The sequence below is a fragment of the Crocuta crocuta genome, unplaced genomic scaffold, assembly GCF_008692635.1.
Source record: "Crocuta crocuta isolate KB4526 unplaced genomic scaffold, BGI_CrCroc_1.0 scaffold17, whole genome shotgun sequence".
NCBI lineage: Eukaryota > Metazoa > Chordata > Mammalia > Carnivora > Hyaenidae > Crocuta > Crocuta crocuta.
This window is the reverse complement of record NW_027532041.1, coordinates 4,687,313-4,701,750: the sequence shown is the minus strand read 5'-3', so window position 1 is coordinate 4,701,750 and position 14,438 is coordinate 4,687,313. Positions and strand designations below refer to the sequence as shown.

Below are 14,438 nucleotides of genomic sequence, written 5' to 3'. Positions count from 1 at the left end.
CATATTTTTTTTTTTTTTTTTTTTTTTTTTATAGTTCCACCAACTGTAGAGTTTGGCCCTGAGTACTTTGATGGTCTCATTATTAAGTCTGGAGAGAGCCTTAGAATTAAAGCTTTGGTGCAGGGACGGCCAGTACCTCGAGTAACTTGGTTCAAAGATGGAGTAGAAATTGAAAAGAAGATGAATATGGAAATAACAGATGTCCTTGGATCCACCAGCCTTTTTGTTAGAGACGCTACCCGAGACCATAGTGGTTTATACAGTGTCGAAGCCAAAAACTCATCGGGCTCCACAAAAGCAGAAATTAAAGTTAAAGTACAAGGTACTTCTGAAATAGCTCCTTAATCTATCTTACTATATACAGGTCTTGGGGTAGAGACATGCCTGGTTGCATATTAATGGAGAAAGATAAATAAACTAACTCTGGAACCTTTTTCTTATAGATACACCAGGAAAAGTAGTTGGGCCAATAAGATTCACCAATATTACTGGCGAGAAGATGACCCTGTGGTGGGATGCTCCTCTCAATGATGGCTGTGCTCCTATCACTCACTACATCATTGAAAAACGGGAAACCAGCAGACTTGCTTGGGCACTAATTGAAGATAATTGCCAAGCCCACAGCTATACTGCCATCAAACTAATAAATGGCAATGAATACCAATTCCGTGTTTCTGCAGTTAACAAGTTTGGTGTTGGGAGGCCACTTGATTCAGACCCAGTGGTTGCTCAAATACAATACAGTAAGTGTCTATTTTTACGAAGTATTATGTCAAAAGATTAACTTCCAACCAAACATGTCTAATTTGTTTTCATTTCGCAGCTATTCCCGATGCTCCTGGCACTCCAGAACCTAGTAATGTAACAAGCAATAGCATTACGCTGACGTGGACAAGACCAGAATCAGATGGTGGCAATGAAATTCAACATTACATCCTCGAAAGGAGAGAAAAGAAGAGCACACGATGGGTAAAAGTGATCAGCAAACGGCCAATCTCTGAGACAAGATTCAAAGTTACTGGTCTGATAGAGGGCAATGAGTATGAGTTCCACGTCATGGCTGAAAATGCTGCAGGAATAGGACCTGCAAGTGGTATCTCAAGACTAATCAAATGTAGAGAGCCAGTCAGCCCACCAAGTGCTCCCACTGTGGTCAAAGTGACAGATACATCTAAGACAACTGTGAGCTTAGAATGGTCTAAGCCAGTGTTTGACGGAGGCATGGAAATAATTGGATATATTATTGAAATGTGCAAAGCTGACTTAGGAGACTGGCACAAGGTAAATGCAGAGGCATGTGTGAAAACAAGATACACAGTCACTGATCTACAAGCAGGTGAAGAATACAAATTCCGGGTTAGTGCTGTCAATGGTGCTGGAAAAGGAGACAGCAGTGAAGTGACTGGCGCAATTAAAGCAGTTGACCGATTAAAAGCTCCTGAGTTAGATATTGATGCGAACTTCAAGCAGACTCATGTTGTTAGAGCTGGGGCCAGTATTCGCCTCTTCATTGCCTACCAGGGCAGGCCTACTCCTACAGCTGTATGGAGCAAACCTGACTCTAACCTCAGCATTCGGGCGGATATCCATACAACAGACTCCTTCAGCACCCTCACCGTGGAAAACTGCAACAGAAATGATGCAGGGAAATACACCCTTACTGTAGAAAACAATAGTGGTAGTAAGTCAATCACATTCACTGTAAAGGTGCTAGACTCTCCAGGCCCACCTGGCCCCATCACTTTCAAGGATGTGACCCGCGGATCTGTTACACTGATGTGGGATGCACCTATCCTTGATGGTGGTGCCCGAATCCATCATTATGTGGTAGAAAAACGAGAAGCAAGTCGTCGTAGCTGGCAGGTTATCAGCGAAAAATGCACTCGTCAGATCTTCAAGGTCAGTGACCTGACAGAAGGTGTTCCATACTATTTCCGTGTTTCTGCAGAAAATGAGTATGGTGTTGGTGAACCTTATGAAATGCCAGAACCAATCGTAGCCACAGAACAGCCTGCTCCACCTAAGAGACTTGATATCATTGACACAAGCAAATCCTCTGCAGTCTTAGCTTGGCTTAAACCTGACCATGATGGAGGCAGCCGGATCACTGGCTACCTCGTAGAAATGAGACAAAAGGGATCTGACTTCTGGGTTGAGGCTGGTCACACCAAACAGCTGACTTACACAGTGGAGCGCCTTGTTGAGAACACTGAATATGAATTCCGTGTGAAGGCCAAAAATGATGCTGGCTACAGTGAACCCAGGGAAGCCTTCTCTTCTGTCATCATCAAGGAGCCTCAAATTGAGCCCACTGCTGATCTCACTGGAATTACTAATCAGCTCATAACTTGCAAAGCAGGAAGCACATTTACCATTGATGTCCCAATCACTGGTCGTCCTGCTCCCAAAGTAACATGGAAGCTTGAAGAAATGAGACTTAAGGACACAGATCGAGTGAGTATCACAACAACAAAGGACAGAACCACCCTGTCTGTAAAGGACAGCATGAGAGGTGACTCTGGAAGATACTTCTTGACCCTGGAAAATACAGCTGGTGTTAAAACATTTACCATCACAGTTGTGGTCATTGGAAGGCCAGGTCCAGTAACTGGCCCCATTGAAGTCTCATCTGTCTCGGCCGAGTCATGTGTCCTGTCATGGGCTGAACCTAAAGATGATGGAGGCACTGACATTACTAATTACATAGTTGAAAAGCGTGAATCAGGTACAACAGCTTGGCAGCTCGTCAATTCCAGTGTCAAGCGCACTCAGATTAAAGTCACTCATCTCACAAAATACATGGAATATTCTTTCCGTGTCAGTTCAGAGAACAGATTTGGTGTCAGCAAGCCTCTAGAATCAGCACCAATAGTTGCTGAGCATCCATTCGGTAAGAAAAATAAAAATATTTTGAAGCCCATTATTAAATATTTCCCCTGAGTTTTATAAAACTGTATTCATATTTGATACCTTTGTTTATATTTAGTCCCACCAAGTGCTCCTACAAGACCTGAAGTCTACTATGTGTCTGCCAATGCCATGTCTATTCGTTGGGAAGAACCCTACCATGATGGTGGCAGTAAAGTCATTGGCTACTGGGTTGAGAAGAAGGAACGTAACACCATTCTTTGGGTGAAAGAAAACAAAGTGCCATGCTTAGAGTGCAACTACAAAGTGACTGGTTTGGTAGAAGGACTAGAGTATCAGTTCAGAACATATGCACTCAATGCTGCAGGTGTTAGCAAAGCCAGTGAGGCTTCAAGACCTATGATGGCTCAAAATCCAGTTGGTATGTATCAATATTTAATGGGTACATTCATTTATTATCATTATTATTGCTACTAAAATCCAGAGTTGTATTTTTAAACTTCATTTTTGCATCCCTTCCAGATGCACCAGGAAGACCAGAGGTGACAGATGTTACAAGATCAACAGTGTCACTGATTTGGTCTGCCCCAGTATATGATGGAGGCAGCAAGGTTGTGGGCTACATCATTGAGCGTAAGCCAGTCAGTGAGATTGGAGACGGTCGCTGGCTGAAGTGCAACTATACCATCGTATCTGACAATTTCTTCACTGTGACTGCTCTCAGTGAAGGAGACACTTATGAATTCCGTGTGTTGGCTAAGAATGCAGCAGGAGTAATTAGCAAAGGATCAGAATCTACAGGCCCTGTCACTTGCCGAGATGAATATGGTAAAAAACAAACAAACAAAAATTTGTTTTCAATGTTAAATGTTCTCCTTTCAAACTATCACAATTTATGTGAAAATAAACTGTCCTATATTTATTCACATCTATTCTTTGCCTATAACAGCTCCACCCAAAGCTGAACTGGATGCCAGATTACAGGGTGAACTGGTTACCATAAGAGCAGGCTCGGACCTTGTCCTTGATGCTGCAGTTGGTGGCAAACCTGAACCCAAAATTATCTGGACCAAAGGAGACAAGGAACTAGACCTGTGTGAGAAAATTTCTTTGCAGTATACAGGTAAACGAGCCACTGCTGTGATCAAGTTCTGTGACAGAAGTGACAGTGGAAAATACACTTTAACAGTGAAGAATGCCAGTGGGACCAAGGCCGTGTCTGTCATGGTCAAAGTCCTTGGTAAGCATGTCAAATGTTCTTTTTATTTTTTATAGCATTTTCAGGTGTGGGTAGGAAAAATGATCTTAATCATTGCTTGCCATTATGCATGTTCCAGATTCCCCTGGCCCATGTGGAAAGCTCACTGTCAGCAGAGTAACAGAGGAAAAGTGCACTTTAGCCTGGAACCTTCCTCAAGAAGATGGAGGAGCAGAAATAACTCACTACATCGTGGAAAGACGTGAGACTAGCAGGCTCAACTGGGTGATTGTTGAAGCCGAATGCCCAACATTATCCCACGTGGTTACCAGACTCATCAAGAACAATGAATACATATTCCGAGTGCGGGCAGTAAACAAATATGGCCCTGGTGTGCCTGTTGAATCAGAGCCAATTGTAGCCAGAAACTCATTCAGTGAGTATTGACACTTTTAAACAACTTGATAGTTAAATATAATGGGATGGGGGGGGGGGGGGGGGAGAGGAGGACAATCATATTAAGAGTGATTTGGTGTAATTCTGACCATCCTTATTTTCATAAAAATATAAACAGCTATTCCATCACAACCTGGCATACCTGAAGAAGTTGGGGCTGGCAAAGAGCATATCATCATTCAGTGGACAAAACCTGAATCTGATGGAGGCAATGAGATCAGCAACTACCTAGTAGACAAACGTGAGAAAAAGAGCTTGCGCTGGACACGTGTCAACAAAGACTATGTGATCTATGATACCAGGCTGAAGGTTACTGGCCTCATGGAAGGTTGTGATTACCAGTTCCGGGTGACCGCAGTAAATGCTGCTGGTAACAGTGAACCCAGCGAAGCTTCCAACTTTATCTCATGCAGAGAACCATCATGTGAGTTCCAAGAATCACACATTAACCTACTGTCCATCAAAACCATGTTACAAATAGTTTTCCAACATACCATTTCCAAGACTTTCTAGAATTTGCGAATGATCTAGAAAAGCATATGCTTATTAGAGAGATCTTAAGTATAGCTAAGTCAGAAAGAACATTTTAACTACTACTTCCATTGATAAGTTAGCACATTGTTGAAAATTATTGCAGTATCTTCCAATCTTTGTAAAAAAAAATAAATTTTACTACTAATATGAAAGAGATATAGTTTATAAATATTCCTAAGAATGGAGAAAATGCGGTATAGTGATAACTACTAAAAAGAAAGTCTCTCTTAAGAACATAAAGTTCAGTATTTTAATAAGTACTTAACAAAATTATTGCCACAAGACCTTCAAAAATAAGTGACAAATCCCTGAACAGAGTTTGAGCTCATTGACTAAAAATAGTAAACCGTCATGACTGAATAGGGAAAGTAGAAGAAACCAACTCCCGTACTCACTAGAAACATAGAGGTAACAAGTGATATTAACCCTGTGAAACCTGAGCAACTAAGGAAAAGTCCCTGAGAACAGGTATTTTAAGCAATGAACCGAGCTAGACGAACCCAGAATAGCTAGCCAAGGTAGTACGAAGAAAACCATCTACCTTTCTAAGAAAGTGTAATTTTTTAAACTAATAATGATGAGGATAATAATATAGCATACAGTGCTGCCCTATATTATCAGACGAACTAAATTACAGAGATTATCTTGGTGAGTGTGGACAAAGAACAATAATGCCTTACACTTCCAGGAATAGAAGAATCAGAAGAAAGATCAGTTAACCACATACTTGTGGGTTAAGATGCAAAGATTATAAGTTACCTTGTGTTTCCTATGGCCAGTAAGAATACATCTTCAAGGAATTCCACTTTTTAAATTTTTAATCCTTTACTAAATAAGCATCTTTGAAAATATTGAATTTAATAAATTATAGGGTTTTTTTTTCCTTAAACCATAGAATATCAAAAAATCTTTTGAAATACTGGTGGAAAGGGGGGAGAATAACACATTTGTGAGTCTTGAAAACCAAAAAAAAAGCCTCAAAACTTCCTTATTTGTATTATGTCTGAATTCCCCTTTTTTAAATTCCATAGATACCCCTGGACCACCTTCCGCTCCAAGAGTTGTGGATACCACCAAGTACAGCATTAGTTTGGCATGGACCAAGCCCATGTATGATGGTGGCACTGACATCATAGGATACGTTCTTGAAATGCAAGAGAAAGACACTGATCAGTGGTACCGAGTGCATACCAATGCCACAATAAGAAATACTGAATTCACTGTGCCAGACCTTAAAATGGGCCAGAAATACTCCTTCAGGGTTGCTGCTGTGAATGTGAAGGGTATGAGTGAATACAGCGAGTCAACTGCTGAAATTGAGCCTGTGGAGAGACTAGGTATTTATAAAATAAGCTTTTTGGTGAATTATTTTCTCATCATACCTGTCCATGAACTAATTAAGTTTTGACAATTACTTTCCAGAAATACCAGACCTAGAACTTGCAGATGATTTAAAGAAGACTGTGACCATCAGAGCTGGGGCCTCATTGCGCCTGATGGTGTCTGTATCTGGAAGGCCACCTCCTGTTATTACATGGAGCAAGAAGGGCATTGACCTTGCAAACCGAGCAATTATTGACACCACTGACAGCTACTCTTTACTTATCGTGGACAAAGTTAACCGGTACGATGCTGGAAAATACACCATTGAAGCTGAAAATCAGTCTGGCAAGAAATCAGCAACAGTCCTTGTTAAAGTATATGGTGAGTATTTGTCTTAAAAATGACTATGTCAAGAGTAGATTTCTTTAAAAAAGTAAAAAATACCTTTGTTTGATCACCTTTCGAGGGAAAAACCATGTTGAATACATTTTCCCCATAAACAAACAAAACCAAACAAAAAACTATCAACCAATCAGCAAATAAGTATGAATCTTGCATTCTGTTTTTTTAGATACTCCTGGTCCCTGTCCTTCAGTGAGAGTTAAGGAAGTGTCAAGAGATTCTGTGACCATTACCTGGGAAATTCCCACAATTGATGGTGGAGCTCCTGTCAGCAATTACATTATTGAGAAGCGTGAAGCTGCCATGAGAGCATTCAAAACAGTAACTACCAAATGCAGCAAGACACTTTACCGAATTTCCGGACTTATAGAAGGAACCATGTACTATTTCAGAGTGTTGCCAGAAAATATTTATGGTATTGGGGAACCTTGTGAAACATCTGATGCAGTTCTGGTCTCAGAAGTACCTCTAGTGCCTACAAAGCTAGAAGTGGTTGATGTCACCAAATCAACAGTTACTCTTGCCTGGGAAAAACCACTCTACGATGGTGGTAGCCGACTCACTGGATATGTTCTTGAGGCCTGCAAAGCTGGCACTGAGAGATGGATGAAGGTTGTCACCTTAAAACCCACAGTCCTAGAGCACACTGTTATTTCCTTAAATGAAGGCGAACAGTACCTGTTTAGAGTAAGGGCACAAAATGAGAAAGGTGTTTCAGAACCAAGAGAGATTGTAACAGCCGTAACTGTACAAGACCTCAGAGGTATGTACCAAATTGCCAAAAACATCAATAATAGTAGGTAAAATTTAAAAAATTCTGAATTCATGATACTCTGTCATTAGAAATAATGCTTAGGAATAAATGCCAACTTTCTTTCTCACAGTGTTGCCAACAATCGATCTTTCTACAATGCCTCAAAAGACCATCCACGTCCCAGCTGGCAGACCAATAGAGCTGGTGATACCAATCGCTGGCCGCCCACCTCCTGCTGCTTCCTGGTTCTTTGCTGGTTCTAAACTAAGAGAATCAGAGCGTATCACGGTTGAAACTCATACTAAAGTAGCTAAATTAACCATCCGTGAAACAACTATCAGAGATACTGGAGAATATACACTTGAATTAAAGAATGTAACTGGAACTACTTCAGAGACCATTAAAGTCATCATTCTTGGTAAGGATGTGTGACAAAGACATGCAAGTTGCTGATGTTCAGTCACCCAATTTTGAAGTGAAAATTAACTTCTGGGATTTCTTTCTCTTTCATAGACAAGCCTGGTCCACCAACTGGGCCTATTAAGATTGATGAAATTGATGCTACTTCAATTACCATTTCCTGGGAACCACCTGAATTGGATGGTGGTGCTCCACTGAGTGGTTATGTGGTAGAACAACGTGATGCCCATCGTCCAGGATGGCTGCCAGTGTCTGAATCAGTGACTAGACCGACATTTAAGTTTACCAGACTCATTGAAGGAAATGAGTATGTGTTCCGTGTGGCTGCAACAAACCGCTTCGGGATTGGCTCTTACTTACAGTCTGAGGTCATAGAATGTCGCAGCAGCATCAGTAAGTCCTTTAAACCCTTAAGTCTCCCCTTCTCCCCACCTGATTCTGAATGTTAACAGAAAGGAATTTGTTTTTACTGTGCCCTAAGCAAAAATAGGTCACAGAATGAACCCCAGGGCCTAAGGTTTCTAAATTTTCTTGGGAGTTTTCAACATGGTTAATTTTTTTTTTTAATAAAAGAGAAGAGGAAAGTGAAAGGGATGGAAAAAGGGAGGCAGGAGGGACTAGCTAGGTCACAGTGAGAAAAAAATACAGAACGTGTGCTTAATAAAATGTTTACAAAATAGAAGAAAATGAGGAACCTCAAGAAAATTATAAAAATGAAAACATTGGAAAGAGAGTCACAAGCTTTACATACTATTTAAAAAGCTAAGACACAAAGAAATGTAGGAGTCTTTAATTTATTCCCATTGCCATAATGTGTTTACCCCTGTCTTGCTGCAGGTATTCCTGGACCTCCAGAAACATTACAGATATTTGATGTCTCCCGTGATGGCATGACACTGACTTGGTATCCACCAGAAAATGATGGTGGCTCCCAAGTGACTGGATATATTATAGAGCGCAAAGAAGTGAGAGCAGATCGATGGGTCCGTGTAAATAAAGTACCAGTGACTATGACACGGTACCGTTCCACTGGTCTTATTGAAGGCTTAGAATATGAACACCGTGTCACAGCCATTAACATCAGAGGGACCGGAAAACCAAGTCGTCCTTCCAAACCCATTGTTGCCATGGATCCAATTGGTAAATACATTCTGTATAAGTCAATGTATTGAGGTATAATTTAGTGTAGTAAAATTTATCCTTCTGAAACATGTAATTCTAAGTTTTGAAAAGGTCCTATTGTATAACCACCACCACAATCAAAATATAGAATACTTCCATCAGCCCAAAAAGTTCACTTGTCACCAAACCTCTTCCCACTCCAGCCCCTAGCAGCTTTTGGCAAGTAACTTTTTATATTCTCCTGAATCTATGCCCCACTCTTAAAAAAGGGACTTATAATATATTCCCTATATCGGTGTTAAATTTTTAGAACAATACCTCTGAAAGCACTTTAAAATCTGACGATAAGTGTAAGATGGTGGTAGTAGTCATAAATAAAGTCACATTTAAGACAAAGGAAAAAAGTTTTGAGTATTTTTAACTGATAACAATGAATAAAATTTGAAAAAAACAATATATTCTAATGCCAAGAGTTCATGTTTATACAACTCATTGAATGTTAGGTGGCATAGCTGACTTTCAGCTTTGCAGCAACTTTAACAATATGTTGTTGTCTTATTCCCAGCTCCTCCAGGAAAGCCGCAAAACCCAAGGGTTACTGATACAACAAGGACATCAGTCTCCCTGGCCTGGAGTGTTCCAGAAGATGAAGGAGGATCTAAAGTCACAGGCTATTTGATTGAAATGCAAAAAGTAGATCAACATGAATGGACCAAATGTAACACCACCCCAACCAAGATTCGGGAGTATACTCTAACACATCTACCTCAGGGCGCTGAATACAGATTCCGTGTCCTAGCTTGTAACGCCGGTGGACCTGGGGAGCCTGCTGAGGTACCAGGAACAGTCAAAGTCACCGAAATGCTTGGTAAAACATATGATCATTTACTTTCTACCATGATTGTCTTGCGATTTATTTCTTACCATCCACCCCACAAAAATGCTAACTGTAACTGAATCTTTTTTCCTAGAATATCCTGATTATGAACTTGATGAAAAATACCAAGAAGGTATCTTTGTAAGACAAGGTGGAGTCATCAGACTTACCATACCAATCAAAGGGAAACCATTCCCAATATGTAAATGGACCAAGGAAGGCCAAGATATTAGTAAGCGTGCCATGATTGCAACCTCTGAAACACACACTGAGCTTGTAATCAAAGAAGCAGACAGGGATGATTCTGGCACTTACGACCTGGTTCTGGAAAACAAGTGTGGCAAGAAGGCTGTTTACATCAAAGTCAGGGTGATAGGAAATCCCAACACTCCTGAAGGGCCACTTGAATATGATGACATACAAGCTCGCTCTGTAAGGGTCAGTTGGAGACCCCCTGCCGATGATGGCGGTGCCGACATCTTAGGCTATATCCTTGAGAGACGAGAAGTGTCTAAAGCCGCCTGGTATACCATTGATTCCAGAGTCCGAGGTACATCTCTGGTAGTAAAAGGCCTCAAAGAGAATGTGGAATACCATTTCCGTGTTTCAGCTGAAAATCAGTTTGGCATAAGCAAACCTTTGAAGTCTGAGGAACCAGTCATACCAAAAACACCACTGAGTAAGTACTCTTCCAACCACAACACTATAAAAATTCTTTTGGTACTCTTTTGTTTTGTAAGCCATCAGCTCACAAGATATGGGATTGTACTCTTAACACATGTTTCCTACTTTATATCCAGATCCTCCAGAGCCTCCAAGCAATCCTCCAGAAATACTTGATGTGACCAAGAGTTCGGTCAGCCTGTCTTGGTCCCGGCCCAAAGACGATGGTGGTTCTCGAGTCACAGGCTACTACATTGAACGCAAGGAGACATCAACTGACAAGTGGGTCAGGCATAACAAGACTCAGATAACAACCACAATGTACACTGTCACTGGGCTTGTTCCTGACGCTGAATATCAGTTCCGCATCATTGCACAGAATGATGTTGGCCTAAGTGAGACCAGCCCTGCTTCTGAACCGGTTGTTTGCAAAGATCCATTTGGTAAGGAGAGAATTTCTAAAGGGTTTCAAAACAAAGAGGCAAGCCATCTTTGGTCTTTCTCTTTTATTTCATCAGTAACACTGATTCCCTTTTCAATCGTTTTAAAATATTTCAGATAAGCCAAGCCAACCTGGAGAACTTGAGATTCTTTCAATATCCAAAGATAGTGTCACTCTACAGTGGGAGAAACCTGAATGTGATGGTGGCAAAGAAATCCTTGGATACTGGGTTGAATACAGGCAGTCTGGAGAAAGTGCCTGGAAGAAGAGCAATAAAGACCGCATCAAGGACAGGCAATTCACAATAGGGGGTTTGCTAGAATCTACTGAATATGAATTCAGAGTTTTCGCTGAGAACGAGACCGGGCTTAGCAGACCTCGAAGAACTGCTATGTCTGTAAAGACTAAACTAACATGTAAGTTGGTATTATTAGTTCTCTGCTTTATGACCTACAAACTAAGTAAAATGTTAAGGCTTATTCTTTCTCTTATTAAGTAGATATCTAGAAAACATAATTGGAGAGCAAGTGTTTGGGCAAAATCACTCACTTTGGCATATGTACACACATGAAATAGCCAATACATTCTACAGGAAGTTATTCCAAGCACATAACCTCAGTAGATGTTAGGTCCAGACCCTAAGTAAGGGCAAAGATACTATAGATTTATAGAGAGAATTCATACTTCCCCAAATCCCTATACATTGTTTTTCATTTTTTAGAGTGAGAAAGTGAGAGCGAGAGTGGAGCAGGGGCAGAGAGAGGGAAAGAGAGAATCCCAAGCAGGCTGAGCATGGAGCCAATGTGAGGCTCAATCCGAAGACATTGGGATCATGACTTGAGCTGATATCAAGAGTCAGATGCTTAACTGACTGAGCCACCCAGGCACCCCACTCCTATATGTTGTTGATGTCTCCCAATGTAAAGAGAAAAGTCACTCTACATAATGATATCATGAATCCCTATTTTCCATAGGACCCCAGGAAAAACACTATGAAATTTTTAAGAATTAGACTCATATATAAATCATGGTATCTAATAAAGTGTTAGTCAAAAGAATAAATTCATTCCTGATATATAAGGACAGAGAATTACAGATTCAGTAGCAATAATAATGCATTATTCTTCATATATTTCAGCTGGAGAGGCTCCAGGAGTACGCAAAGAATTGAAGGATGTTACCACCAAGTTGGGAGAAGCTGCTCAACTCTCATGCCAGATTGTTGGAAGGCCTCTTCCTGATATTAAATGGTACCGATTTGGTAAGGAGCTGGTACAAAGCCGGAAGTACAAAATGTCTTCAGACGGACGCACACATACTTTAACAGTAATGACAGAAGAACAAGAAGATGAAGGTGTTTATACCTGCATAGCTACTAATGAGGTTGGAGAGGTAGAAACCAGTAGTAAGCTTCTCCTGCAAGCAACACCACAGTTCCATCCTGGTTACCCACTGAAAGAGAAGTATTATGGTGCTGTGGGTTCGACACTTCGACTTCATGTTATGTACATTGGTCGTCCAGTACCTGCCATCACTTGGTTCTATGGCCAGAAACTTTTGCAACACTCAGAAAACATTACTATTGAAAACACTGAGCACTATACTCATCTTGTCATGAAGAATGTCCAACGCAAGACTCATGCTGGGAAATACAAAGTTCAGCTCAGCAATGTTTTTGGAACAGTTGATGCCATCCTTAATGTAGAAATACAAGGTATTTTGTTTTAGTTTTCAGTGTGTGTGTGTGTGTGTGTGTGTGTGTGTGTGTGTAAGAAAAAAATAGATCTCGGGAGACACACTACAAAAAAACCCAAAAAAACACCACTACAATTGTATTTTCTTCTAACAGATAAACCAGACAAACCTACAGGACCAATTGTGATAGAAGCCCTATTGAAGAACTCTGCGGTGATCAGCTGGAAACCACCTGCAGATGATGGAGGCTCCTGGATCACCAACTATGTGGTGGAGAAATGTGAGGCCAGGGAAGGGGCTGAATGGCAATTGGTGTCTTCAGCCATCTCAGTGACAACCTGCAGAATTGTAAACCTCACAGAAAATGCTGGCTATTACTTCCGAGTTTCAGCTCAGAACACTTTTGGCATCAGTGACCCTCTAGAGGTTGCCTCAGTTGTGATCATTAAGAGTCCATTCGGTGAGTACAACCTCTTGTACAACCTCTACAATCTTCATATGGCACAATTCCATCTTTACCTAAAATTCTGGTTAACAGAAATAACTTTTGAAAGGAAGCAGTCAAGACTCAGGCAAAGTACAAGCACTTTTACCCATTTAAACTGAATTTTTGCACATCTTAAAGGCCAAAAACAAACCCTGTCATCTTATTCTTCTTTAAAAAGGAACTTTGTGTTTTGATAAGTTTTTTAGCATAAAGTAACCCATTTCATTTTTCTGGACTAGCTGTTCTTAGAACTTTTGGGTTCATAAATTTTTTTTTTAATATTTTTATTTTATTTCTAGGAGAGAGAGAGAGAGACAGCGTGAGCAGGGGAGGGTCAGAGAGAGAGGGAGACACAGACTCTGAAACAGGCTCCAGGCTCTGAGCTGGCAGTCAGCACAGAGCCCGACGCGGGGCTCGAACCCACAAACCACGAGATCATGACCTAAGCGAAAGTCGGACGCTCAACTGACTAAGCCACCCAGGCGCCCCAATAAAATTTTATTTTTAAAACCTAAGCTTTTAATAGAGCTGCTTGTTTCACCTCATGACTCGAATCTTTTTTTGTTTCTTTGAAACAGAAAAGCCCGGTGCTCCTGGCAAACCAACTGTCACTGCTCTCACAAAAGATTCTTGTGTTGTTGTTTGGAAGCCACCTGCCAGTGATGGAGGTGCAAAGATCAGAAATTACTATCTTGAGAAACGTGAGAAAAAGCAGAATAAATGGATTGCTGTGACAACAGAAGAAATTCGAGAAACTGTCTTTTCAGTGCAAAACCTTATTGAAGGTCTTGAATATGAGTTCCGTGTGAAATGTGAAAACCTAGGTGGGGAAAGCGAATGGAGTGAAATATCAGAACCCGCCATTCCCAAATCTGATGTCCCAATTCAAGCACCACACTTTAAAGAGGAACTGAGAAATCTAAATGTCAGATATCAGAGCAATGCTACCTTAGTCTGCAAAGTGACTGGTCACCCAAAACCTATTGTGAAATGGTACAGACAAGGCAAAGAAATCATTGCAGATGGATTAAAGTACAGGATTCAAGAGTTTAAGGGTGGCTACCACCAGCTCATCATTGCAAGTGTCACAGATGATGATGCCACAGTTTACCAAGTCAGAGCTACCAACCAAGGGGGATCTGTGTCTGGCACTGCTTCCCTGGAAGTGGAAGGTAAATACTTCAAATCTATAAACAT

At 40.9% G+C, this 14,438-nt stretch overlaps 1 protein-coding gene across 5 annotated transcripts in view; it reads left to right on the top strand.

The window, feature by feature from the left end:
* The window catches only part of TTN (titin), a 272,276-nt gene that overhangs the window by 247,113 nt on the left and 10,725 nt on the right, over positions 1-14,438 (top strand). For all 5 annotated transcript variants that reach the window (XM_077776374.1, XM_077776372.1, XM_077776373.1 and 2 more), the window contains 21 exons: positions 35-322; positions 444-743; positions 824-2,890; positions 2,987-3,289; positions 3,391-3,696; positions 3,818-4,108; positions 4,206-4,502; positions 4,641-4,946; positions 6,088-6,393; positions 6,479-6,760; positions 6,951-7,544; positions 7,666-7,953; positions 8,049-8,348; positions 8,793-9,095; positions 9,643-9,945; positions 10,049-10,633; positions 10,755-11,060; positions 11,176-11,475; positions 12,198-12,773; positions 12,909-13,214; positions 13,820-14,413. In XM_077776374.1, the coding sequence (XP_077632500.1) occupies positions 35-322; positions 444-743; positions 824-2,890; positions 2,987-3,289; positions 3,391-3,696; positions 3,818-4,108; positions 4,206-4,502; positions 4,641-4,946; positions 6,088-6,393; positions 6,479-6,760; positions 6,951-7,544; positions 7,666-7,953; positions 8,049-8,348; positions 8,793-9,095; positions 9,643-9,945; positions 10,049-10,633; positions 10,755-11,060; positions 11,176-11,475; positions 12,198-12,773; positions 12,909-13,214; positions 13,820-14,413 (9,201 nt within the window). The remainder of the gene's footprint in view (positions 1-34; positions 323-443; positions 744-823; positions 2,891-2,986; positions 3,290-3,390; positions 3,697-3,817; positions 4,109-4,205; positions 4,503-4,640; positions 4,947-6,087; positions 6,394-6,478; positions 6,761-6,950; positions 7,545-7,665; positions 7,954-8,048; positions 8,349-8,792; positions 9,096-9,642; positions 9,946-10,048; positions 10,634-10,754; positions 11,061-11,175; positions 11,476-12,197; positions 12,774-12,908; positions 13,215-13,819; positions 14,414-14,438) is intronic.